At 62.9% G+C, this 25881-nt stretch overlaps 4 protein-coding genes across 8 annotated transcripts; 2 read left to right on the top strand and 2 right to left on the bottom strand.

The window, feature by feature from the left end:
• Nucleotides 1-1707: 1707 nt before the first annotated feature.
• Nucleotides 1708-9567, bottom strand: ABCF1 (ATP binding cassette subfamily F member 1). The gene is made up of 26 exons (XM_030510803.1): nucleotides 9464-9567; nucleotides 8554-8600; nucleotides 8389-8472; nucleotides 8147-8279; nucleotides 7988-8022; nucleotides 7716-7823; nucleotides 7566-7631; nucleotides 7411-7476; nucleotides 7248-7322; nucleotides 7084-7170; nucleotides 6853-6978; nucleotides 6243-6343; nucleotides 6071-6156; nucleotides 5855-5994; nucleotides 5627-5775; nucleotides 5466-5549; nucleotides 5253-5377; nucleotides 5058-5170; nucleotides 4620-4791; nucleotides 4339-4413; nucleotides 4157-4227; nucleotides 3891-3923; nucleotides 2978-3146; nucleotides 2228-2292; nucleotides 2072-2144; nucleotides 1708-1982 (listed from the first exon to the last, which is right to left on the bottom strand). The coding sequence occupies exons 1-26, from the start codon at nucleotides 9528-9530 to the stop codon at nucleotides 1816-1818; spliced, it is 2517 nt and encodes an 838-aa protein (XP_030366663.1). The 5' UTR covers nucleotides 9531-9567; the 3' UTR covers nucleotides 1708-1815.
• A 192-nt stretch (nucleotides 9568-9759) lies between these two features.
• On the top strand, nucleotides 9760-14338 carry GNL1 (G protein nucleolar 1 (putative)). Of its 4 annotated transcripts, XM_030510815.1 has the most exons (13): nucleotides 9781-9881; nucleotides 10773-10899; nucleotides 10991-11121; nucleotides 11360-11529; nucleotides 11613-11684; nucleotides 11767-11959; nucleotides 12048-12143; nucleotides 12654-12727; nucleotides 12779-12860; nucleotides 13315-13493; nucleotides 13570-13717; nucleotides 13800-13940; nucleotides 14062-14338. In XM_030510815.1, exons 1-13 carry the CDS (start codon nucleotides 9806-9808, stop codon nucleotides 14274-14276), a joined length of 1704 nt encoding a protein of 567 aa, XP_030366675.1. In that variant the 5' UTR covers nucleotides 9781-9805; the 3' UTR covers nucleotides 14277-14338. The 4 variants fall into 4 exon arrangements, with proteins under 4 accessions (XP_030366674.1, XP_030366676.1, XP_030366677.1 ...); XM_030510814.1 differs by having other exon boundaries at nucleotides 9760-9881; nucleotides 12654-12860; XM_030510816.1 differs by having other exon boundaries at nucleotides 9779-9881; nucleotides 12654-12860; nucleotides 13290-13493.
• On the bottom strand, nucleotides 13763-20311 carry RPP21 (ribonuclease P/MRP subunit p21). 2 transcript variants are annotated; one of them, XM_030510844.1, is made up of 6 exons: nucleotides 18160-20311; nucleotides 16198-16359; nucleotides 14995-15086; nucleotides 14799-14881; nucleotides 14563-14709; nucleotides 14308-14435 (listed from the first exon to the last, which is right to left on the bottom strand). In XM_030510844.1, the coding sequence occupies exons 2-6, from the start codon at nucleotides 16306-16308 to the stop codon at nucleotides 14419-14421; spliced, it is 450 nt and encodes a 149-aa protein (XP_030366704.1). In that variant the 5' UTR covers nucleotides 16309-16359; nucleotides 18160-20311; the 3' UTR covers nucleotides 14308-14418. The 2 variants fall into 2 exon arrangements, with proteins under 2 accessions (XP_030366703.1, XP_030366704.1); XM_030510843.1 differs by lacking the exon at nucleotides 14799-14881 and having other exon boundaries at nucleotides 13763-14435; nucleotides 18160-18249.
• LOC115618874 (E3 ubiquitin-protein ligase TRIM39-like) lies at nucleotides 17791-25869 on the top strand. The gene is made up of 7 exons (XM_030510831.1): nucleotides 17791-18507; nucleotides 20307-20402; nucleotides 20489-20719; nucleotides 21670-21692; nucleotides 21792-21913; nucleotides 22003-24467; nucleotides 25731-25869. The coding sequence occupies exons 1-6, from the start codon at nucleotides 18094-18096 to the stop codon at nucleotides 22548-22550; spliced, it is 1434 nt and encodes a 477-aa protein (XP_030366691.1). The 5' UTR covers nucleotides 17791-18093; the 3' UTR covers nucleotides 22551-24467; nucleotides 25731-25869.
• The last annotated feature ends 12 nt before the right edge of the window (nucleotides 25870-25881 follow it).

The raw sequence follows: 25881 nt of genomic DNA on the forward strand, positions 1-25881 counted from the left end.
GGGTGTAAATACCCACTTAGGGGGCAGAAATATCCTCCTCGGGGTGGAAAGGGGCACCTAGGGGGTGTAAACACCCACCTATGGGGCAGAAGTACCTGGTTATGGGGCTGAAATACCCTCCTCGTGGTTTAAATACCCCCTTCAAGGGGTGTAAATACTCACCTGTGGGGCAGAGTTACCCCCCCAGGGTGTAAATACCCACTAAGGGGTGTAAATAGCCCCCCCCAGGGTGTAAATACCCACTAAGGGGTGTTAAAACCCACTTAGGGGGCAGAAATACCCACTTCGGGTTGTAAATACCCACCCATGGGGCAGAAATAGCCGGTTTTGGGGGGAAAAAATACCCCCCCCGGGTGTAAATACCCACTTATGGGGCAGAAACCCCCACTTAGGGGGCACAAATTCTAACTCTCCCCCTCCAGCAGCACATAAGGGGTGTAAGCCCCCCCCCCGAGGTGTAAATCTCTATCTATGGGGTGCAAGCCCCCCCCCCCCAGCCTCTAAACACCCACTTATGGGGTGCAAATACCAACTTGGGGGGGGCAGAACCCCCCTTCCCTAGGGTGCAACCCCCCACTTATGGGGCACAGTTACTCACAGTGGGGGGGGTGTAAATCCCCCAATCCAGGGGGGCCGGCCCCCCCTGCGTGTACCCCCCCCCCCATAGGTGCAGCGCCCCCCATAGGAGGGTGGAACCACCCCAATACACTAAATACCCCCCCCAGGGGGGTAAATACGCCCCCGAGGGGGGGGCAGAACGAGCCCCTTTGGGGGGTCATTTCCCCTCCCCCCTCCTTGCGCTGCCGCCGACGGGGGGGGGGGGGGGAGGGGCTGCGCCGATGGGGGGAGGGGCCGGGGGTGGGGGAGGGGCTGCGCCGGAAGCTGTTTTCTGTGAAAACATGGGGTGGGGGAGGGGCGGCGCGGGGCCCCTCCCCCCTTTTGTATATTTTGTACATGGAGAATAAACCGATGGTGGGAAAAAAAGCAGCGTGGGGGGAGGGGCCGCGAGCCTGGTCACGTGAGCGCCGGGGGGAGGGGGGGGGGGCACTTGGGGGGCGCGGTGGGGGTGCTTGGGGGGCACAGTGGGGCGCAATGGAGTGGTCGTAATGGGGACACTTGGGGGGCACAATGGAGGGGTCACAATGAGGACACCTGGGGGGCGCAGTGGGGCCCATTAAGGGGTCACAATGAGGATATTTGGGGGGCACAGTGGGGCACAATGGAGCCCGTTAAGGGGGCACTTGGGGGGCGCAATGGAGGGATCATAATGAGGACACTTGGGGGGCACAGTGGGGCGCAATGGAGCCCATTAAGGGGTCACAATGGAGACACTGTGGGGCACAATGGGGACACTTGGGGGGCACAATGGAGGGATCACAACGGGGGGGTCATAATGGGGACACTGGGGCACTTGGGGGCACACTGAGGGGTCACAATGGGGACACTTGGGGGGCACAATGGAGCCATTAAGAAGTCACAGTGGGGATACTTGATGGGCACAACAGGGCCAGTTGGGGGGCACAGTGGGGCTGCTGTGGGGCGCAATGGAGCCCATTAAGGGATCACAACGGGGGGGGTCACTATGGGGACACTTGTGGGGCACAACAAGCCATTGAAGGGTCACTTAGAACCCATTGATGGTTCACTCTGGAACCTACTGATGCTTCCCTCTGCATCCTCCAACCCCCATCACCCCACTTCACACCCCCTTTGCACCACATCTCTTTATTCCATGGGTCCGGGGGGAGTGGGGGGGTGATGTTCAGCATGCCCCCCCCCCCCCTCCCCAGCCCCACATCTCCTGCCCCCTTTATTTCACTCCCGGGGCCGGTGGATCACGACCTCCCCCAGCGCCTCCAGCACCTCCCGTTTGTAATCCTCGAAGTCTCCGTCGATCTGGCTGAGCCCTTGGTCCTCCACCACCCAGAGCTGGCAGCTCGTCTCCGTGATCAGCCGCGCGTCGTGGCTCACCACGATGACCGCTATTGGGTGCGGGGGGGGGGTGACGTCACGCTGACGTGGCGATGACGTCATCACCCCCACACACACCTTTCCCCCTTCCCCATCTCACCTCCCTTATAGTCATTGATGGCATCGGCCAAGGCGTCAATGGACTCGATGTCCAGGTTGTTGGTGGGTTCGTCCTGGTGTGGGAAAAAAGGGCGGGGTCTCAGCGATTGGCTCCGCCCCCTTTTTTTGGGCCCCCGCCCCCCCCCCCCGCACTCACCAGGATGAGGACGTCGGGCTCGCGACACGCCAGCTCCGCAAACACCACCCGGGCCTTCTGCCCGCCTGCGGCCATAAAGGGGGCTCAGCCCCATAGCTCCGCCCCTCACCCCGGCTCTGATAGGCTCAGAGCCCTGCCAGTCACACCCAGCCACCTATGGGCTCGCGCTCCCCTTCCCACGCCCCATTGAGACGTCCCTGTGTGTCAATCGGCACAAGCCACGCCCACGCGGTACTGGCGCCGCCTATTGGCTCCTGCCTGCAGGAGGAGGCCACACCCCCTTTTCCCATGCTCTCCTTCCCCATTGAGACCTCTGTGTGTGTCAATTGGCACAAGCCACGCCCACCCCGGGGCTGGCTCCACCCCCTGGCGACGCCCTGCCCCTTCCCATAGCCCCTCCCACCTTCCCCTAGTGAAACCCCGCCCCTTTTCTAGCACCGCCCCTCAATGGCCACGCCCCCATTGGAAGCCCCGCCTCCACAGCGCCATCTCCTTCCCATTCATAAATGCTCCCCTTACTCACAGCCCAAATCCCGCCCCCCCAAGCCCTAAAACCCACCCCCCAACCCCAAATCCCAACCCCTCAGCCCCAAAACCTGCCCCCCAGCCCCAAACTCCCCATCCCCCGCCCCAAACTCCACCCTCTCAGCCCCAAATCCTGACTCCACAGCCCCAAATCCGGACTCCCCACCCCCAAACCCTGCCCCCCAGCCCCAAATCCCGCCCCCCCGGCTCAGACCACCCCCCCACCGGAGAGCTTGGCGATCTGCAGCGTGTGCGCGTGTCCCTCGAGCCCGAAGCGCCCCAGGCACTTGCGGGCGTCCTGGTGGGGCAGGTTGAAGCCGCGCTGCAGGTACTCGGCCGCCGTCTCCTCCAGCCGCAGCTGCTCGGCCGCTTGCTGGTTGAAGAACCCCACTTTCTGCGGGCGGGGAGGGGGGGACACAGGATCAGGACAAGTCCCCCTTTACCTCCCCCCCCCTTTTCCCCTTCAAGCCTCCTCCTTTCCCTTTCAAACCCCTCCTTTTTCCCCTTAAAGCTCCCCCCCTCCCCTTCAAACCCCCCCTTTTCCCTCCAAGACCCCCCCTTTCCCCTTCAAACCCCCCTTTCTCCTTCAAACTCCCTCTTTTCCCTTTCAAACCCCCCCCTTTCTCTTAAAAGCCCCCCCTTTCCCCTCAAGCCCCCCCCATTTCCCCTTCAAAACCCCCCCTTTCCCCTTCAAACCCCCCCTTTCTCCTCCAACCTCCCCCTTTTTCCCCTTAAAGCCCTCCTCTTTCCCCTCCAAGCCCCTCTCTTTCCCCGTCAAACCCCCCCATTTCCCCTTCAAACCCCCCCTTTTCCCTCCAAACCCCCCCTTTTTCCCTTGAAGCCCCCCCTTTGCCCTTCAAACCCCCCATTTCCCCTCCAAGCCCCCCCTTTCCCCTTCCCCTTTGCTGCAGAGGCGGCCTCTATGGAGCTAAACCACGCCCCCAAAGATAAGCCACGCCCCCTCCACATAGGCTCCGCCCCCCACCCTCATCAGCCAATCCCTGCACAGGCCACGCTCCTTCCCTATAGGCCCACCCCCTTAAATCAGAGCCTTTGTACCCTGTATTAAGCCCTGCCCCTTGTGTTAAACCCCGCCCCGTTAAGCCCCGCCCCCCTTTAAGACCCGCCCCCCACTCACCAGCCGGTGGTTCCTCCGCATCTGCCCCCTTGTCTGCACGAAAACACCATCATTTGGGGGGGGACACCCCAAAATCCAGCCCCCCCCAAGCCCAGGACCCTCAAACCCTCCCCCTAGCACCCCACACCCCTTGGGGACACCCCAAAACCCTCCTGGGGGGTTATTTCAGGGTGTGTCTCCCCCCCAAAACCAAGCCCTCCCTCCCACCTTGTGCCCCCCATGCCCATTTTAGAGGTGCCCCCCCCCCCGTTTCTGGGGGTCCGTACCGGTGTGAGCTGCCCGGTCAGCAGCTGCAGCAGCGTGCTCTTCCCCACACCGTTGGGGCCCACGATGCAAACTTGGGGGGGGATATAGGGAAAAAAGGGGGGGGTCCCCAATGAGCTGGGTTATTGTGGGGTCCCCTGGAACCCCCCCCGGGTTGACGGAGGGTGTTTATGTAGGGTCTCACCCCGTGAGTCCATGTCGATGCCGAAATCCAGGTTGCGGAACAGCAGCTCCTGCCCCTCATAACCAAAATCAACGCCTGGAAAAGGGGGGGATGAGAGGTTGGGGGGGGTCCTGACACCCCTAAATCCCCCCCAGTGTTCGCTGCACCCCCCAAAGCCCCATAAACCCCCTTTAGCGCTCCCTAAATCACCCCATAACCCTCCCTTGGTGCTTTGTGTCCCCCCCAAACCACCCCATAACCCCCCTCCTTGTGCCCCCCAAGTGCCCCCCAGGTGCCGGTACCGTGGAGGCCGAGGATGGGGGGGCTGAGGGGGGGCGGGTTGGGGAAGGTGAAGCGCACGGTGTATTCCCGGGGCCTCTTGAGCAGCTCCGGGGCTTCGGCCGCCTCCTCGGCCGCCGTCCGGCGCCGGCACTTCTGCTGCTTCCGTGTCAGAGCCTCCTTCGTCTGCTTCTCCTAAGGAAGAACAAGGGGATCCAGTCAGGAATCCCATCGGGAATCCGCTCTGGGATCCATCAGCAAACCCCTTCCGAGCAGCCATGGGGTAACAACCGCAGTAACCCCCCCTCCAAGCATGAATCTGGCCCCACATCCCTCCGAATTCCCTGCTTGGAACCAGCCCCGTGGCAGCAGGATCCTGAGGGGGTCAGGATTGCTCAGGATGGGGATCTGGGAGCGAATCCCAAAGGAAGCGGATCCCAAAGGGAGCTCCCATCACTCACCGCCTGCTTGGTGGATTTGCCCCCAGCTTTGAGGTCTCGGAGCTTCTTCTCCTGCTTCTCAAACTGCTTCAGCAGCTCCTTCTGCTTCTGCTGGTACATCTTCTTGAAGGTCACTGAGGGGGTACGTTGGGGGGGTTGGAAGGGTAATTACCCCCTTTTAATTACCCCAACCCCCTTTATTTGCCCCCCACGCACTGTAGTTGCCCCGGTAGTAGAAGAGGCGCTGAGCATCGAGGTGGATGATGTCGGTGCAGACGTCGTCCAGGAAGCCCTGGTCGTGGGACACCACCAGCAGCGTCTTCTTCCAGGTCTGTAGGTAGCTAAGGCAAAGTGGGGGGGACAAAGGGACATTGTGGGGACCCCCTTTTGTCCCTTGTCCCCCCCCCTTTTGGCCCCCCCTATCCTCACTTGTTGAGCCAGATGACAGCGTTGAGGTCCAGGTGGTTGGTGGGTTCATCCAGCATCAGCAACGTGGGCTCCATGAACAAAGCCCTGAGGGGACACTGGTGTCACTGATGGCTCCTTCGCTGTCCCCCCCTTCCCCCGTCCCCCCTTTTCCTGCCGCTCACCGCGCCAGGGACACCCTCATCCGCCACCCCCCGGAGAACTTCCTCGTGGCTCTGTTCTGCATCTCCGGGTTGAAGCCGAGACCAGCCAGGATGCGCCGGGCTTTGGCTTCAGCGGCGGCCGCGCCGATGGCCCGCAGCTCCTCGTACACCTACAGCGACGAGGTGAGTGTTAAATTAAGGGGGGGTGGTCTCAATGGGGCCCCCCCCCGGCCCCAAATATCCCTTCACCTTCTCGAGGCGCTCGGCCACTGCGTCGTCCCCTCGCTCCAGCATCGCCTGCAGCCGCTTCTCCTCCTCCAGCAGCCGGAGCCGTTTGGTGTCAGCCTTTAGCACCGCCTGCACCGCTGGGGTGTCGTCTGCCACCACCTCTGGGGGACACAGAGAGTGGGTTTGGGGAGGTTTGGGGGGGGGGGGGATAGGTAAGGGTCCCCCCCCCGGACTCACCTTGCTCGCAGAGCAGCACGTCGATGTTGGGGGGGATGCTCAGCGCCCGGTTCGCGATGTGCTTCAGCAGCGTCGTCTTGCCTTTGCTGGGGGGAAATGAGGGGTTCAAGGGTGCTATTAATGGGGGGGACACCCCCCTTATTAACCTCCCTGCAAAGTGGGGGGCACCCACCCGTTGGGTCCCACGAGGCCGTAGCGGCGCCCGGCCACGATGTAGAGGTCGGCGTTGACGTAAAGCTCTTTGCCGTGCGCTGAGATGCTGAACTTCTCCAGCTGGGACAAGGAGGGATGAGGGGGATCAGGCCTCAGACCCCCCCCAGCCCAGCACCCCCTTTGCCAGTGCAATGGCATGCCCAAAATCCCTCTTTTCGCCAATATAATGGCGTGTTCCAGCTCCCTCCACCCCTTCCCAGCACAATGGTACGGTCCAGTCCCCCCCGTTCCCACTATATCACCATCATCCACCTCCCCCTTCCCACTATATCACCCCAGACCCCCCCTTTCCCCTCAATATAATGGTTTCCCCCAGTTGCCCCCTCCCCAGCATGTCCCAGTCCCCCCCTTCCCATCACAATGACACAACCCAGGTCCCCCCCTTTCCCCTCCCAATGGCCCATCCCACCCCCCCCACTTCTTATTGCAATGACTAGGACATGGACGATACCACTTCCTTAGCATGGGGGGGGACAGATCACATAGTACCTTATGGAAGGACGTAGATAGGTGAATTTTGGGGTGATTTTGGGGGTTTTTGGGGTGCCCAAGGGAGTTTTGGGGCTCACTTTGATGTCAGAGGCGTTCTCCAGCATGGCCTGTCGTGAGGAGAGCTCGGCTTGGGACACCGAGAAGTCGTTCTCGCCCGCAGCCGCCGCTGCCTTGATGGTGGCGACTTGTCGCTCATACTCCATCTTTTTGGGGGGGGGCCACAAGGGGAAGGGGGCGTGGTTAACGTTAAGCCACGCCCCCTTGTCACATAACCCCGCCCCTTGTCCCTCAGGCTCCGCCCCCTTTACCTGTTTCTTCATCTTCTTCTTCTCCTTCTTGCTGACGCGGGCGTCGGGCTCCACCTTCCTCTCTTCCTCCTCCTCTTCCTCCTCAGGCTGCCCCACATCAGCCCCACATCAGCCCCACGGCAGCCGGGGGGCTCCCCCCCGTCCCCTCATCCCAAGGGACTCACGGGCTCGCTGCCCTTCCGGGGCTCTTCCTCCTCTTCATCATCATCATCCTCATCCCGTAGAGCCGTGAACTTGTTCTGGGGGGGGGGGGGACGGACACATGATGCAATATAGGGGAGATACAGCACTTGAGCCCCCACCAAAAAGCGACCCCCCCCTTCTCACCTTCCTGCCTTTGGGCCTCGTATCCTCATCGGAGCCTTCGGCCTCATCCTCACTGGTGGCTTTTCCCTGCGGGGAAACAAGGGGATGAGAGGCTGAAGTATGGGGGGACTCCAGCACCCTACCATGGGGTGCCCCCTCCCCACAGCGCCCTTCACCTGCCACTTGCTCTTGGTCTTCTCGTTCTTGCGGCTCTTCTTCTTCTTCTCCCCGTCCTCTTCCTCCTGCCGGGAGCCGTCGGAAGTGGGAACCAGAGATACACAGGACCCAGCTTTTGGGGTGCCCCTCGGGCAGCCCTGGCCCCCCACCTTGTTGCTTTTGCCCTTGCCAGGCCGCAGCCCCTCGTCCTTCCTCTTCTCCTCCTCCTCCTCCTCCTCGCTCTGCTCTTGGTTCAGCGCCGCAAAGACGTTGCCACCCTGGGGGGGGGGGACGGCACCCCAAAATGTTTCCTTCCCCTTCCCAAAACTCCAGAGGATCCCAGTTTTCCCTCCCCCATCAAACTTTAGCTCCTTTCCCTTATTATTTTCCCACTTATTTTGGCATCCCCTCCCCCCCAAATTCACCCCCTCCATGCACTCACCTTCCTCCTCCTCCCCCCTTTCCTGGGGGCTGGAGCTGTTTGGGGGGAGAGGAAGGGGATGGAATCAATGAGGGATCATGGAGCCCCAGCCCAGCGCTTCCCGGTGGGATGCTCTTGGGAATGGGGAGGTGGGGGGGGGGAGGAAGAGCCAGGCCTCACCTTCCTCTTCCTCCTCATCGCTGTCAGCAGCCGCCAGCTCCTGCAGGCGCCGGCTCAGCTCCACCTCGTCGGGCTCCGGCTCCGCTCCCGGCCGCCGCCGCTCCTTCCGCCGCTCCTTTTTCCTTCGGGAAGCCTGGAAAAGGGGATGGAAAACCCTCTCATTAACCCCCCCTCCCTGTCCCCACCCCCTTCATTAGCGCTCAGTCACTGCACACCCCCCCCCCACCCCATCATTAACCAACCTGTTGGGGAGGCGCCTCCTTGGCCGCGGGCGGGGGGGGCTCCGCGGGCGCCGCTTTCTCCTCCTCCACCAGCTCCTCGAAGAACTGGGGGGGCAAAGGGAAGGGTGGGGGTCGGGGGGGGGCAGGTTTAGGCTCAAGGGCAGGGATCAGGGCTCAAGCACTCACTGATTTCTTGCCTCGTCGGTCCTTCTTGCCCTTCTTCACTGGCTGGTCTGGGAAAGGGAAGGGAAAGGGGAAAAAGAGGGAAGGAAAAGGGAAGGATGAGGGAAAGGGGGGGCTCAGGCACCCAGAGACACCCCTATAGCTGCCCCCCATGGGCTATAGGTGCCGGGGACCCGGGTGTCCCCCTCCCTCCAGCCTGACAGTGCAGCCAGGATCCCCCTGAGGGGTTAATTGCTCCATTCCAAGTGGGAATTCTCCCTTTCCAAGTGGGAATTCCTGCCTTCCAAGTGGATATTCCCCCCCCAGAGGTTAATTCCCCCCTCAAAGGGTTAAGTCCCCCCTTCCAAGTGGGAATTCACCCTTTCCAAGTGGATATCCCCCCTTTCTAAGTGGAAATTCACCGCTTAAAGGCTTAATTCCCCCCTTCCAAGTGGGAATTCCCCCCCCCAAAGGTGAATTCCCCCCTTCCAAGTGAAAATTCACCCTTTCCAAGAGGAAATTTCCCCCTTAAAATGTTAATTCCACCCCTGAAGTGGAAATTCCCCTTCCAAGAGGTTAATTCCCCCCTCAAAGGGTTAATGCCCCCCTTCCAAGTGGAAATTCACTCTTTCCAAGAGGAAATTTCCCCCTTAAAGGGTTAATTCCCCCCCTCAAAGGCCTAATTCCCCCCTTCCAAGTGGAAATTCTCCCTTTCCAAGTGGGAATTCCCCCTCCAAGAGCTTCGTTGCCCCCCCAAAGGGTTAATTCCCCCCTTCCAAGTGGGTATCCCCCCCCAAAGAGTTAACCACCCCCCCCGGGACCCACCCCCCTCTGTGTCCCGTCCCCCCCCCCCAGCCCCCCTCCCCTCCCCGCAGCTCCGCGGGGTCCCGGTGCCGGTCCCGGTGCGGGTCCCGGTGCCGGTCCCGGCGCTCACCCGGGCCCTCGCCGTCCCCCCGCCATTCCTCCTGCTTGGCCGCCGCCGGCCGCGCTCCCTTCGGCATGGCCGGGCGCCGCGCACTGCGCCTGCGCGGCCACCGACACCCCGCCTGGAGCGCGATGGCGCCGCTTCCGATTGGCTCGTTGCATGCCAACGCCACGCCCACTCCGTTCTGATTCTCTCTCCCATTGGTTCCCCCCTGCTAACTCATCCTCCCATTGGTCCGCTCTTCCTCTGAGCCGACAGTTCATGCCATTGGATAATCCTTTTGCTTCTCCCCGCCTTCCCGCGCTCGGATTGGCTGCGGGCGGGCTCCGCCTCGTTACGTCGCGTCGCGTCATGCCCCGCAAGCGGCCGTTCAGCGCCAAGAAGAAGAAGCAGCAGCTCCGCGACCGGCGCGAACGGAAGCGGGGCGGTGAGAGGGGCCGGGCCGGGGCCGAGCCGAGCGGGGCGGGGCGGGAACCGGGCCCGGAGCGGGGCCGGGGGGGGAACGGAGCTCGGGAGGGGAGCGGGGCTCGGGGGGGAGCGGGACCGGAGGGAGAGACGGGCCGGGAGGGGTGAGAGGGGCCGGGAGGGGAGCGGGTTGGGGGGGAACAGGGCCCGGAGCGAGGCGAGGGGGGGAGCGGGGACGGGAGCGGGAGCCGGGGAGGGGAGCGGGACCGGGGGTTGAGAGGGGCCGGGGAGAGCCGGAGCGGGGAGGGGAGCGGGGCCCGGGGGGGAGCCGGGCTCGAAGAGGGGGGAGCGGGGCCCGAGAGGGAACGGGGCTGGGGGGGAAGCGGAGCCGGGGGCGGGGGGGAGAGGGGCCCGGGGGGCAGCGGTACAGGGGGGGAACGGGGCCCGGGGAAGGGAGAGGGACCGGGGAGGGGAACGGGGCTCGGGGAGGGGAATGGGAACCGGGAGCGGGGTGTGAGCGGGGCCGGGGCGGCAACGGGACCGGGAGGGGGAGAAGGACTCGGGGGGGGAGCGGGGTTCCGGGAGGGAACGGGGCTGAGTGGGAGCGGGACCGGGGGGGAACGGGGCCGGGGGGCTGAGCAGGGCCGAGGGGGGAGCGGGGCCCGGGGGGAGCAGGGCTTGAAGGGGGCTGGGGACGGGGGGGGGTGAGCAGGAGGGGAGCGGGGCTTCGGGGGCCTGGGGGTGGAGAGGGGCCCTGGAGGGAGGTGAGCGGGAACCGGAGAGGGGGAGCGGGGCCGGGGCAGGAGCAGGACTGGGGAGGGGAGTGGGATTCGGGGGGGGAGTGGGACCCAAGGGGGAGTGGGGCCTGGGTCCTGGTCTCCGCTGACCCCCCCCCCCGGTTCTCTGCCCGCAGACCCCCCGGCAGCGCCTGGCTCAGGCCCAGGCAGCCGCAGCGGGAGCCAGGAGCGCGGCAGCGATGCGGCCGCCGCCGAAGCCGGGGATCCGGTTCCCCCTCCCCACCGCCGCCATGACCCCAGCAGGTAACCGGGGGGGAAGAACAACGGTGTTGGGGGGGGGTCCGGGTGGGTTCAATGAAGGGGACCCCGGTGCGAGGCCTCCGGTGCCCGGCAGGTTCCGGCTGCAGCTGGGGGGGCCCCGGGCTGAGGCCTTGGCGCGGCGGCGGCGCCGGGCGCAGGAGGAGGTGCTGGAGCTGCTGCCCGAGAGCGCGCTGGAGCTGGACCCCGACACCATCTATGGGCCAGGTGAGACCCAGAGCTAATGGGGGGGGGGTAATTAAGCAAGAAGAGGGGGTAAAACCCATGGGAGGGGGGTAATTAATTGTGGGGGGAGTGGGTAATGCCATGGGGGGGGAAAGGGGGTGGAAAAGGGATGTTGATGGTGGCTGAGGTGGTGTTTAGGTGGGTGGGAAGGGGAGGAAGGGGCCGGGGGGGCCAAATCCTGCCTGGAGGGGCCGGTGGGACGCAGGTTACCCGGTGCCAGGCCTGGACTTCCCCCGGCGGCCGCCCTGGAGCTTCGCCATGAGCCCCGAGGAGCTGCGGGCGCGGGAGGAAGCGGCTTTCGGCGCCTTCCTGAGGGCCCTGCAGGAGAACCAGCACCCTGAGGGTGAAGATGATGGAGGAGATGTGGCACCCTTTGAGCGCAACCTGGAGGTGAGCGGGGCACCCATGGGTGCTGGGGGGGTTCAGGGGATACAGGAGGGGGTGTTAAAGGAGGTTATTTGTGTTCTCCATAGACATGGCGCCAGCTTTGGAGGGTGCTGGAGATGTCCGATGTCATCCTGCTCATCACCGACGCGCGGCACCCGGTGAGTATGGAGGTGACCCACACTTGTAGGGTGGAGAGCACCCATGGGTCAAGGTTACAGCTCACACCCCGCCCCATGGCAGGCGCTGAACGTGCCCCCCGCGCTGGCCACCCACGTCACCCGGGAGCTGGGCAAGGGGCTCATCCTCATCCTCAACAAAGTGGATCTGACGGCCCCCGCCGTGGCCACCGCCTGGAGCCACCTCCTGCGCCGCCGCTTCCCCACCGCCCGCGTCGTCCCTTTCACCTCCGCCCCCCGACGGGACCCCGCGCCCGGTACGGACCCAGCAACCGGGTGGGAGAGGGTGACGTTGGGTGACAGGGGTGTCCTGACACCCCTTTTCTCTCTGTAACCCCCCTAAAGGGCTGCAGAGGAGGCAGAGGAGGGGAGGAGGCTGGAGCCGGGCTGTGGGGCCCCGGCAGCTGCTGGAGGCTTGTGAGAGCATCGTGGGGGGAGAAGGTGAGTGGGGCACCCATGGGTGCTGGGTGGGTGAATGAAGGGGAAGGGATACGTGCATCTAGTCACTCATTTGGTGACCCTTTGGGTGCTGGTTGGGGGTTCTCTGTGTCCCATGGGTGCTGGTGGGGGATTCCATATCCCTTTTGGGTGCTGTTTGGGGGTTCTTTTTGTCCCATGGGTGCTGGTAGAGGAGTCCATGTCCCTTTTGGGTGCTGGTTGGGGGTTCCTTGTGTCCCATAGAGGATTCCATGTCCCTTTTGGGTGCTGGTTAGGGGGTTCCTGTGTCCCATGGGAGCTGGTGGGTGATTCCATGTCCCTTTTGGCTGCTGGTTGGGGGTTCCCTGTGTCTCATGGGTGCTGGGTGGGGGTTCCCTGTGTCCCATGGGGCAGTCCATGTCCCTTTTCGGTGCTGCTGGGGTGTTCCCTGAGTGCTTATGGATGATTCCCTGTATCCCCTTGGGTGCTAGAGCTCCCTTGGGTGCCCCCACATCACCCCCCATTGCTTTGCAGTGGATCTGAGCAGCTGGCGAGCGCGGCTGGACCGGGCGGAAGCGGCGGCAGCACGAGGGGAAGAGGAGGAGGAGGAGGAAGAGGAAGGGCAGCAGGAGGAGGAGGGAGACGGCGACGAGGCCGGTGACGGTGACGAGGACGGAGCCATGATGGCACCGCGGCAGTGGGAGCGCTACCGCCATGGGGTGCTCACCCTGGGCTGTGTTGGTGAGGGGCGGGGCTTCACCGGGGGGGTGGAGCTTAACGGCGATGAGCCAATAGGAGGGGTGAGGTGGCACCCAGGGCGTGTGGCCTAATGCAAATGGAGGCGTGGCTTCATGTAGAAGGGGCGGGGCTTGATGGAGATGGACCAGTGGGAGGGATTGGAGCTTCAGGGGGTGGGGCTTGATCCAGGGCTTCTAGTACTTAGAAAGGGGCAGAGCCTGACTGGGGGCGTGGCCTTAGGTGGGGGCGTGGTTTCACCCAGGGGGCGGAGCTTCATGGCAATGGGTCAATGGGAGGGGTGGAGCTCCAGGGGGCGTGGCTTCATCCAGGGGGGGCTGGTACTAAGGGGGCGGAGCCTGACCGGGGGGGCGTGGCCTTAGTGGGGTTGATTGACAGAAAATGGCAGTGAATGGGCTGGGTTGGGGGGTCCAGGCCTGATCTTGCCCCCTCCCCGCAGGACTGCCCAACGCAGGCAAGTCGTCGGTGCTGAACGCGCTGGTGGGCCGCAGCGCCGTCAGCGTGTCCCGGGCCCCTGGCCGCACCCGCTACTTCCAGACCCATTTTCTCACCCCCCGCGTCCGCCTCTGCGACTGCCCCGGCCTCGTCTTCCCCTCCCGGGCCCCCCCGGCGCTGCAGGTGGGTCCCAGCCCTATTCCCCACCCTTCACGCTGCTTTCACCCCCATTGAGCTTATCCTGTGTCCCCCCCCAAAGGTGCTGGCGGGTGTCTACCCCATCTCACAGCTGCAGGAGCCCTACTCGGCTGTGGGGTACTTGGCTTCTCGCCTCCCGCTGCCACCCCTCCTCCAGTTGCGGCCCCCCAGTTCTGCAGGAGGCTGGACAGCGTGGGATATCTGCGAAGGTAGGTCGCTTTTGGGGTGAATTAATGAGAAATTGGGTTTCTTTCTTGTTATTAATGAGGTTTTTTGGTCGTCTTTGCTTAGCATGGGCGGAGAAACGAGGTTACAAGACAGCAAAGGCAGCTCGGAACGACGTGTACCGGGCAGCCAACAGCATCCTGCGCCTGGCGGCCGAGGGACGACTCCGGCTCTGCCTGCGACCCCCTGGATACGCTGCCCAGAAGGGTGAGTGTCCCCCAAAACCCTCCTGGGGGGGGGTCTCAGCCAATGAGGGACCTGGATTTAGGTTTTGGGGGGTGTTTGATGGATGCTGGGACCCCTCATGGGGGGTGTGTGTGTCCCCCAGACCTGTGGGAGCAGCACCCCGAGACGGCAGCGCTGGCGGCACTGCAGGAGCGGGGGGAGCCGGGGGTCCAGGGCTCTGTCCCCCCAGAAGAGGGGTCGACCTCGGAGGAGGAAGAGGAGTGTGACAGTGATGAGGGGGCGGAGCCTGGGGAGGCCACGCCCCCCGCCAGCACCGCAGCCAATCCCTTTGCTCTGCTGGGAGAGGATGAGTGTTAGCCCCACCCCCTGCCACACCGCCGATACCATATATGGAATAAAGGCAGCTTTATTTCCGCAAACGGCGTTTTCTGATTGGGTACAGGCCGCTTCTGCGGGGACCAATCCGAGCTCATGTCGCCGCTCTGTTGCTGGGCAGGGTTTATCCTTGGGGGTCCCCTGGGGGAGCGAGATAGACACGCCCCCTTTGTAGCCCCACCCACACCTTCCCTTATATGGCTTTAACCACGCCCCCCGTGCCTCCCAAGCCCCGCCCCTCATTCATTGGCTCCATGCCCTCACTGACCTGGGGCCGGGGCTTGCTCCAGTGGGGGGGGCTCCAAAGTGGGGGTCTCCAAGGGGGGGGTCTCCAGGATGGGGGGCTCCCGGCAGAGGTACCGGCGGTGGCGGCCGCAGCTCCGGCACCGCAGCACGGTGCGGGGCTGGCCCCGACCTGCGGATGGGATTTGGGGGGGTCCATGTCACCCCTGTTGCCTTCCAAACCCTCCCCAAAGGGGGGGTACCCCAAGCCCCCAGACCCACCTCGCAGGCGCAGGCACCCCCCAGCCCCGGGCAGCAGCAGGGAGCAGCAGCGGCGGCACACGACGCGCTTCACCGAGGGGGATCTGTGGGGTGGGCACCCATATGGTGTGGGGGGGGGGGGTTAGGATCCCTTCTATGGGTGTTGTCCCCCCCCCCCATGCCATGGGGTGCCCCCCACCCCTCTCCCCTTCCTCACAGGCGCAGGACGAGGCGGCGCGCGGTCCCGCGCTGGATGCTGCAGTAGAAGCGGGCAAGCGCGGGGCTGTGGGGCAGCACCCAGTGCGCGGCCTGGGGGGGGAAACACGGCTGCAGCCTCCTCTACTGCCCCATAGGGCCCCCCGAACCCCTCCTGTGCCCCCCACTAAGTACCCCTGGACCTCCCTAACCCACATAAAGCACCCCATAGCCTGCCCGCCACTGCCCCATAAGGCCCGTCAGCCCCATCGACTCCCCCTGAAGCCACGTAACCCCCCAGGGGCCTTCCCAGGACCCTCCATTGCCCCCCAGACCTTCCTGGGCCCCCATTTCCCCTCCAGGATCCCCCTTTTTCCCCGTTTCCCACCTTTTACCCCCCTTTTTGTCCCCTTTTCCCCTTTCCCCCTGTTTCCTCCGCTTTTCTCCCCTTTTCCATGCTATTTTCCCCCCATTTTTCCCCCTTGGACCCCCCTTTTCCCCCCCCTTTTCCCCTTTCTCCCCCCCTTTCCCCTCCTTTTCCCTCTCTTTGCTCCTCGTTTTCCCCTGGACTCCTCTTTACCCCCCTGTTTCCCGCCTTTTTTGTCCCTTTTTTCGCCCTTGTCCTCCTTTTTTCCCTCCCTTTCTCCCCCATTTTCCCCTGGACCTCCCTTTTCCCCCCTTGGACCCCCCTTTTTCCCTTTCCCTCTTTCTCCCCCTCTTTCCCTCCTTTTTTCCCCCCTTTTCCCTCCCTTTCCTCCCCATTTTCCCCTGGATCCCTTTTTCCCCCCCTTTTTCTCCCTTTTCTCCCCCTTTCCCCCCATTTCCCCCCCTATTTTCTCCCTGGACTCCCCTTTCTCCCCCTTTTTCCACCCCTTCCCCCCCATTTTCCCCCTGGACTCCCCTCTTCCCCCTTTTTCCCCCCTTTTCTCCCCCTTTCCTCCCATTTCCTCTCCATTTTCTTCCTGGACTCCCTTTTTTCCCCCTTTTTCCCCTTTTTCCTCCTTTTTTCCCCCCTTTCTCCCCCATTTTCCCCCTGGATCTCCCTTTTCCCCCCTTTGACCCCCCTTTTTCCCCCCCTTTGACCCCCCTTGTCCCCTTTTCCTCCTTTTTCCCCCCCCTTTTCCCCCCTTTAACCCCCTTTTTCCCCTTTCCCTCTCTTTCTGCCTCCCTTTCCCCCCCTTTTCTCCCTCTTTTCCTCCTTTTGTCCCCCCTTTTCCCCCCGCACCTGGAACAGGAAGCTGAGCCTCTGCAGCACCTCCCGGTCTTTCACCGGCGCCGCCATCGCGCTCCCGATTGGCCGCGCCCCCTCCGGGTGGGCGGGGCCGGCGCTCCCCATTGGCCGGCTCCGAGAAGGGGGCGGGTCTTACCGCGCCCCGCTCTGCTGGGGCTGGGATCGGGGAGGGGGTGAGCCGTTACTTCCGGCGCTTGCAGAGATCGTCACTTCCGGCGCTGGGCCCCGTGTGGCGGCGGGCGGCGGTGAGTGGGGGCTGGGGGGCCGGGACCCCCCCATAGGGACCCCATATAGGGACCGGCTATAGGAGCCCTCTATAGGGACCTTGGTATAGGTACCTGCTATAGGGATCCCCTCTAGAGACCCGCCATAGAGACCCCATATAGAGACCCCCCATAGGGACCCGCCATAGGGACCTGCTATAGGGACCCACTGTAGGGACCAGCTATAGGGTCCCGCTATAGGAGCCCCCTATAGACACCTTGTTATAAGTACTTGCTATAGAAACCCCTTATAGGGACCCGCTGTAGGGACCCGCTATAGAGACCTCTTGTAGGGACCTTGCTATAGGGACCCCCTGTAGGGACCGGCTATAGGGACCCGCTATAGGAGGCCTCTATAGAGACCTTGCTAAAAGTGCTTGCTATAGGGACCTGATATAGGGACCTTTCTATAGGTATCTGCTATAGGAGGTCCCTATAGGGACCCTGCCATAGGGACCTGCTATAGGGACCCGCTATAGGAGCTCCCTGTAGGTACTCGCTATAGGGACTGGCTATAGGAGCCTCCTGTAGCGACCCTGCCATAGGGACCCACTATGGAGACCTTGGTATAGGCACCTGCTATAGGGACCCTGCTATAGACACCTGCTGTAGGAGTTCCCTATAGGGACCCAGCTATAGGGATCCGGCTATAGGCACTTGGTATAGGAGTCCCCTATAGCGACCCTGCCATAGGGACCCCTTGGTAGGGACCCCATATAGGTACCTGCTATAGGAGCCCCCTATAGGGACCCCTCGATAGGGACCCCGCTATAAGCACCTGCTATAGGAGCCCCCTATAGCAACCCGGCCATAGGGACCTGCCATAGGGACCTGCTATAGGGACCTGGCTATAGGCACCCTCTACAGGGACCCCAGCACAGCCTCTCCCCATGGGCTTCCCCCTGTGACCCCCCCTTTCCTTTAGGAACTCCCCTATAGAAACCCCGATACAGCCTCTCCCTAAAGACCATCCACCTGGGGCCTCCTTGTCTATAGGGCACCCCCATAGAGACCCCTCCCTATGGGGATCCCTTCACCTCTTCCTATGGGACCTCTCCATAGGACCCCCTGTGGTTGGGGAGTCCCTTAGAGGGGCTTTTCCTATAGCGACCTGCTCTATAGGGCCCGTTTAGGGACCACCTATAGAGGGTCCCCTATAGCTTTTCCATCCCTTTTCCCCCCCCATTTCCCTTTTAACCAAATCCACGTTTTTTCCCCCCAGAAGCATCCAGCATTCCCGCTTCTCCTCCCCCCCATTCCCGCTTCTCTTCCCCCCATTCCCGCTTCTCTCCCCCCCATTCCCGCTTCTCTCCCCCCCATTCCCGCTTCTCTCCCCCCCATTCCCGCTTCTCTCCCCCCCATTCCCGCTTTTCTTCCCCCCCATTCCCGCTTCTCTTCCCCCCATTCCCTCTTCTCTTCCCCCCCATTCCCGCTTCTCTTCCCCCCATTCCCTCTTCTCTCCCCCCCATTCCCGCTCCTCTCCCCCCCATTCCCTCTTCTCTTCCCCCCATTCCCTCTTCTCTTCCCCCCCATTCCCTCTTCTCTTCCCCCCCCATTCCCGCTTCTCTCCCCCCCCCATTCCCACTTCCCCCCCATTCCCGCTTTTCCTCCCGGGATTCCCCCCGCCATGTCTTGCTGCGACCCTTTGGAGACGCTGCGGGTGGAAGCGAGCTGCTCCGTGTGCCTGGAATACCTGCAGGATCCCGTTCTCCTCGAGTGCGGCCACAACTTCTGCCGCGGCTGCATCACGCGCTGGTGGGCAGAGCTGCTCCGCGACTTCCCGTGCCCCGTGTGCCGCAAAACCTGCCGGCGCCGCGCTCTGCGCCCCAACCGGCAGCTCGGCAATCTGGTGGAAGCGGCGCGCAAGCTCCGCGGTGCCAAAAGGAAAGCGGCCGAGGGCACCCGGTGCCCGCTTCACGGCCAAGCCCTGGCTCGCTTCTGCCGCGACGACCAGGCCCCCGTGTGCCTCCTGTGCGAGATCTCCCACCGCCACCGCGCGCACGTCCTCGTGCCCCTCGAGGCGGCCGCCGGCGAGTACAAGGTGGGGGGGGTCCCCAGGGCGATGGGGGGGTCCCCGGAGCAATGGGGGGCTCAAAGGTTTGGGGGGTTTGGGGTTGTTTGGCAGCGCCTTGGGAAGGGATTGAGCCCTCAGATTCCCTCCCCGAGGCTGTTTGTGGAGGGGTTTGGGCTCCAGTTGGTTCCTATCCCCGTTTTCAGCCCCAAATTCCCTCCCTGAGGCTGTTTGTGGAGGGGTTTGGGCTCCAGTTGGTTCCTATCCCCATTTTCAGCCCTAAATTCCCTCCCTGAGGCTCTTTGTGGAGGGATTTGGGGATGCAGCTCATCCCCATTTCGTTTTCCAGCCCCTTGTGATGGGTTTTAGACCCAAATTCCCTCCCCAAGGCTGTTTGTGGAGGGGGTTTGGGCTCCAGTTGGTCCCTAATTGCATTTTGAGCCCCAAATTCCCTCCCTGAGGCTGTTTGTGGAGGGGTTTGGGGATGCAGCTCGTCCCTGCTTCATTTTCCAGCCCCTCATGATGGGATTTAGACCCAAATTCCCTCCCTGAGGCTGTTTGTGGAGGGGGTTTGGGCTCCAGTTTATCCCTAATTGCATTTTGAGCCCCAAATTCTCTCCCTGAGGCTGTTTGTGGAGGGAGTTTGGGCTCCAGTTGGTTCCTATCCCTGTTTTCAGCCCTAAATTCCCTCCCTGAGGCTCTTTGTGGAGGGATTCGGGGATGCAGCTCGTCCCCATTTCGTTTTCCAGCCCCTCATGATGGGATTTAGACCCAAATTCCCTCCCCGAGGCTGTTTGTGGAGGGTTTGGGCACCAGTTGGTTCCTATCCCTGTTTTCAGCCCTAAATTCCCTCCTTGAGGCTGTTTGTGGAGGGATTTGGGGATGCAGCTCATCCCCATTTCGTTTTCCAGCCCCTTGTGATGGGATTTAGACCCAAATTCCCTCCCTGAGGCTGTTTGTGGAGGGATTTGGGGATGCAGCTCGTCCCCGTTTCATTTTGAGCCCCAAACTCTTCGCCCCAAGGAAGGGAATTGGGCCCTTGCTCATCCTTGTAGAGAAGGGATTTGGGGATGGAGAAGGGACTTAGGTACAGAGGAAGGATCCAGGGATGGAAAAGGGATTCAGGGATAGAGAAGGGATTCAGGGATGGAGAACAGACTCACGACCAGAGGAAGGGTTCAGGGATGGAGAAGGGATTTGGGGGCAGAAGGGATTTGGGGGCAGAGGAGGGATTCAGGGATCGAGAAGGGATTCAGGGATGGAGAAAGGATTCGGGGATGGAGAAGGGATTCAGGGAGGGAGAAGAGATTTGGGGGCAGAACAGGGATTCAGGGATGGAGAAAGGATTCAGGGATGGAGAAGAGATTTGGGGGCAGAAGGGATATGGGGGCAGAAGAGGGATTCAGGGATGGAGAACGGATTCGGGGATGGAGAAAGGATTCGGGGATGGAGAAGGGATTTGGGGGCAGAAGAGGGATTCAGGGATGGAGAAAGGATGGAGAAAGGATTTAGGGATGGAGAAAAGGGTTCAGGGGTGGAGAAGGGATTTGGGGACAGAGAAGGGATTCGGGGACGGAGAAAGGATTTGGGGGTAGAAGAGGGATTCAGGGATGGAGAAAGGATTCAGGGATGGAGAAGGGATTCAGGGATGGAGAAGGGATTCAGGGATGGAGAAGGGACTCAAAGAGAGGAAAGATTCAGGGGTGGAGGATGGATTCGGGGGCAAAAGAGGGATCCAGGGCTGGAGAAGGCCTTTGGGGCTGGCTTTGTGCTTCGGGGCAGGATGATCCCAGCCCATCCCGGCCCATCCCGCCGCTGTTCCCGGGCAGGAGAAGCTGCAGCGCTGCCTGGAGCGGCTGGAGCAGAAGCTGGAATGTCTCTCTGGCTGCTGCGCGCGCGAGGAGAGGAAACCGGCCGAGCTGAAGGTGGGTGACGCTCCGTGGCGCCGGCGCGGCGCCGAGCCCGGCTCCCGCTATTCCCGGGGTGCCCCATCCCCTTTCCCTCCGGGCAGAGGCTGGTGGCGGCGCGGCGGGAGCGCATCGCGCAGGAGTTCGAGGAGCTGCGGGCGCTGCTGGAGCAGGAGGAGCGGCTGCTGCTGCGGCGCCTGGAGGACGAGGAGCGGGAGATCCTGCAGCGGCTGCAGGGCCACCGGCAGCGCCTGGAGGAGCAGCGGCGCGGGCTCGGCGCCCTCGTGGCCCAGCTCCGGGAGAAGTGCCTGCAGCCCGGAGAGGAGCTGCTCCGGGTGAGGCTGGGAGAAGCGGGGAGGGGGGTGGGATACTCGGGATGGGATTGGCACTGGAATGGGGATGGGTTTGGGGTGGGAGTCATGGGGATGGGATTCCTGGAGATGGAATTGGCACTGGAATGGGGGTGGGATTCCTGGAGATGGGATACTCAGGATGGGATTGGCACTGGAGTGGGGTTGGGGTTGGGGGTGGGATTCCTGGAGATGGGATTGGCACTGGAGTGGGGATGGGATTCCTGGGGATGGGATTGGGTTTGGGGATGGGGTACTCAGGGTGGGATTGGCACTGGAGTGGGGATGGGATTCGTGGGGATGGGATTCCTGGGGATGGGATTGGCACTGGAATGGGGATGGGATTCCTGGGGATGGGGTTCCTGGGGATGGAATTGGCACTGGAGTGGGGATGGGGTTCCTGGGGATGGGATTGGGTTTGGGGATGGGATTGGCACTGGAATGGGGTTGGGGTTCCTGGGGATGGGATTGGGTGTGGGGATGGGGTACTCGGGGTGGGATTGGCACTGGAATGGGGATGGGATTGGGTTTGGGGATGGGGTTGACACTGGAATGGGTTTGGGGATGGGGATGGGATTCCCAGGGATGGGGTTGGGTTTGATGGTGGGGATGGGACCACTGGGGAGAGAATCGGTGCTGGGGGTGGGAATAGGCAGCAGGAATAGGGCCAGCATCAGGATTGGCATCATGGCTGGGGACAGGATTCCTGGAGCATAGATTTGGGGGGACCTATCCCACCTAACCCGCTTTTAATTCCCTGTTTTCCCCTTTTTTTCCCTCTTTTCCCCCTTTTTCCCCTCTTTCCCCCTTTTTTTCTCCTCTTTCCCCCTTTTTTTCCCCTCTTTCCCCCTTTTTCCCCCTTTTTCCCTTTTTTCCCTTCTTTCCCCCTTTTTTCCCTCTTTTCCCCCTCTTTTCCCCTTCTTTCCCGTGTTCAGGACATCAAGGACACTCTGGCCAGGTAAGAACAACCCAGGCCTCCGTTTTGGGGCAGAAAAGCGGGATTTGGGGGCCGTGTATCAACCAGGGCATCCCAATTCCCATCCGGCCCTTCCCTCAGGTGCGAGGCGGCGGCAGCTCCGGCGCCCGATCCCGTTTCCATCCCCATCGAGCTGGAAAAGACCTTCTGCAGCTTCCCCCGCCAATACTTCACCCTGCGGAAGCTCACGCGGCGCCTCATCGGTGAGGACCCCCCCTTTTCCCATAACCACGCCTTGATCCCCCCTTTATCCACATCCCATCCTTCCTAAATCCCGCTCCGGCCCATCCAGGGGAGGTGACGCTGGATCCCGACACGGCTCATCCCAACCTGGTGTTATCCGAGGACCGGAAAAGCGTCCGCTTTGTGGAAGTGGGACCTCGGGATGTGCCGGATTCGCCGCGTCGTTTCACCATCTATCCCTGTGTCCTGGCGGCTCAAGGCTTCACCTCCGGGAGGCATTACTGGGAAGTGGAAGTCGGGGATAAAACCCATTGGGCTCTAGGGGTGTGCAAGGATTCGGTGAGCAGGAAAGGGGAATTCACCCCCTTGCCCGAGGCGGGATATTGGCGCGTCCGGCTCTGGAATGGGGATAAATACGCGGCCACCACCACCCCCTTCACGCCCCTGACGCTGCGGGTGAAGCCGAAGCGCGTCGGAGTCTTCCTGGATTACGAGGCTGGAAAAGTGGCTTTTTACAACGTGACCGACCGTTCCCACATCTTCACCTTCACCGCCACCTTCACCGAGAAGATCTGGCCCCTCTTTTATCCCGGGATCCGGGCGGGCAGGAAGAACGCGGCGCCGCTCGTCATCCGCTCGCCCACCGACTGGGAATGAGCGGCGAGAGCGGTGGCGGAGGGGAGGCGCTTCCACTGGGATTCGGCTCTCCAAGGTCCGGGATGCAGGCATCCATCCCTGCTGGGATCTGACATCTGGTACTCCTGGGATGCAGTGATCCATCCCTGCTGGATTCGGCTCTCCAAGGTCCGGGATGCAGGCATCCATCCCTGCTGGGATCTGACATCTGGTACTCCTGGGATGCAGTCATCCATCCCTGCTGGATTTGGGTCTCCAAGGTCCGGGATGCAGTGATCCATCCCTGCTGGATTTGGGTCTCCAAGGTCCGGGATGCAGGGATCCATCCCTGTGGGATTTGGCTCTCCAAGGTCCGGGATGCAGGGATCCATCCCTGATGGATTTGGGTCTCCATGGTCCGGGATGCAGTGATCCATCCCTGCTGGATTCGGCTCTCCAAGGTCTGGGATGCAGTGATCCATCCCTGCTGGGATCTGACATCTTGCACCACTGGGATGCTGGGATTTGGCTCTCCAAGGTCCGGGATGCAGGGATCCATCCCTGCTGGGATCTGACATCTGGTACTCCTGGGATGCAGGGATCCATCCCTGCTGGATTTGGCTCTCCACGGTCCGGGATGCAGGGATCCATCCCTGCTGGATTTGGGTCTCCAAGGTCCGGGATGCAGGGATCCATCCCTGCTGGGACTCAGCTCTGACATCGGGCACCATCCAGCCTGGATCCGGTTGTGGCAGCACCAGGAAGGGGGGGCAGGCGTGTGGCAGAGCCGTGTCCTTTTGTCCGTGTGTCCCCATGTCCCTCTGTGTCCCCCCCGTGTCTGTCTCTGTGTCCCTCTCTATATCCGTGTTCTTCCATGTCCCTCTGTGTATCCCCAGCCCCATCCATGTCCTTCCCCAGCCCCACATCCATCCCTGTCCCTCTGTCCATCTGTCTCCCCACATCATCCATGTCCTTGTGTCCTGCCAGGACCTGTCTGCATGTCCCTACATCCCTCTGTGTCCCTGTCCCCACGTCATCCATGTCCCCATGTCCATCTCCATCCCCCTATATCCGTGTCCCTCTACATGACCCCACATCCCTCTGTGTCCGTGTCCCCACATCATCCATGTCCCCATGTCCCTGTATCTGTGTCCCCTCATCATCCATGTTCCTCTACATGTCTCCATGTCCCTCTTTGTCCATGTCCCTACATCCCTGTGTCTGTGTCCCCACATCATCCATGTCCCCATGTCCCTGTGTCCGTGTCCCCTCATCATCCATGTCCCCATGTCCCTGTGTCCATGTCCCCACATCATCCATGTCTCCATGTCCCTGTGTCCGTGTCCCCACATCATCCATGTCCCCATGTCCATGTATCCGTGTCCCCACATCATCCATGTCCCTCTACATGTCCCTGTGTCCGTGCCCCACATCATCCATGTCCCTCTACATGTCCCTACATCCCCTTGTGTCTGTGTCCTTGCATCATCCATGTCCCCATGTCCCTGTATCCGTGTCCCCACATCACCCATGTCCCTTCCCGTGTCCCCTCCTCTCCCTCCACCCCCCCGTCCCCTCCCCGCCCCGCCCCGGGGCCGTCCTTTCCCTCCCCGCACACGCCTCGCACACGCCTGGCACACGCCTCCCGCACGCCATGGCCCCCTCGGGGCCGCCGGAGCGGGGCCCCCTGGCGCGGCTGGCGCGGGACACGCTGTGCCCGGCCTGCGGGCAGCCCCTGCGGGACCCGGTGCTGCTGCCCTGCAACCACGGCTGCTGCCGCCGCTGCCTGCGGGGCGCTGCGGGGACATCCCCCGGCGCCGCCGTCACCTGCCCCCGCTGCCACCGCGCCTGTGCCCCGCACCGGCTCCGCACCCCCGTGGCCTTGGCCGTGGAGACCCGCATCGCCCAGCGCCTGGCCCGGGGCACCCCCGCGGCCCCCCGGCGCCCCCAGCGCTGCAGGTGAGGGGATGGGGGGGACTTGGGGGGCTCAGAGGATCCAAGGGGCTGAGGGGCACTTGGGGGGCTGAGGGGGACTTGGGGGGCTCAGAGGACTTAGGGGGCTGGGGGGACTTGGGGGGCTGAGGGGAACTTGGGGGGCTCAGAGGATCCAATGGGCTGGGGGGACTTGGGGGGCTGGGGGGGACTTGGGGGCTGAGGAGGACTTAGGGGGATGAGGGGACTTGGGGGGCTGGGGGGAACTTGAGGGGCTGGGGGGACTTGGGGGGCTGAGGGGGACTTGGGGGCTGGGGGGAACTTGGGGGGCTCAGAGGATCCAAGGGGCTGAGGGGACTTGGGGGGAACTTGGGGGCTGAGGGGACTTGGGGGCTAGGGGAGACCTAGGGGGCTGGGGGGGACTGGGAGGAAATAGGGGGGATCCAGTGTCAAGGGAGGACTTGGCGGCTGGGGGGAACTTGGGGGGCTGAGGGGACTTGGGGGGCTGGGGGGAACTTGGGGGGCTGAGGGGACTTGGGGGGCTCAGAGGATCCAAGGGGCTGGGGGCACTTGGGGGGCTGGGGCTAAAGTGGGGGCACCCAGGAGGAATAGGGGGGAACTGGAGGGGAATTGAGGGACCCCAATGTCCAAGTGGGTGCTGTGGTGGGGGGGGTGATGTCAGTGTGTTATGGGTGACATTGGGGTGCTATGGGGGGTGTCGGTTTGTTATGGGTGACATTGGGGTGCCGGGGGGGAGCAGGATGTCGGTTTGTTATGGGTGACATTGGGGTGCCGGGGGGGGGCAGGATGTCGGTTTGTTATGGGTGACATTGGGGTGCCGGGGGAGGGCAGGATGTCGGTTTGTTATGGGTGACATTGGGGTGCTGGGGGGGGGGCAGGATGTCGGTTTGTTATGGGTGACATTGGGGTGCCGGGGGGGAGCAGGATGTCGGTTTGTTATGGGTGACATTGGGGTGCCGGGGGGGGGGGGTGTTGGTTTGTTACGGGTGACATTGGGGTGCCGGGGGAGGCAGGATGTTGGTTTGTTATGGGTGACATTGGGGTGCCGGGGGGGGGGACACGCACACTCACGTGCCAGGCGGGGCCCAGCCGGTTGGGTGACATTGTTGGGGGGTGACGCTTGTTTTGGTGGCACTTGGCCCCTCCCATGGGGACACTCCCCATTCCGGTGACACCCCAAAAGTTCTCCCCCCCCCCCCATCCAATACCTTGTGTGTGTGTCCCCCCCTTATCCCTATCACTAACCCCCCCATTCCCTTCTCCCCACAGCCTGGGGGCCCAGCTCCGAGCCGACGCCGCCCCCCCCGGCCCCCCCCCCAGCCAAGGAGCCGCCGGAGGGGGGGGGGACCCCCCCGAAGTCGTGTCCCCCCCCCCACTAACACCCCAATAAACACCGTGTCCCCCCCCACCGAGCGCCACA

This window comes from Strigops habroptila, unplaced genomic scaffold (assembly GCF_004027225.2).
Source record: "Strigops habroptila isolate Jane unplaced genomic scaffold, bStrHab1.2.pri NC_044299.1_ctg1, whole genome shotgun sequence".
Classification (NCBI taxonomy): Eukaryota; Metazoa; Chordata; class Aves; order Psittaciformes; family Psittacidae; genus Strigops; species Strigops habroptila.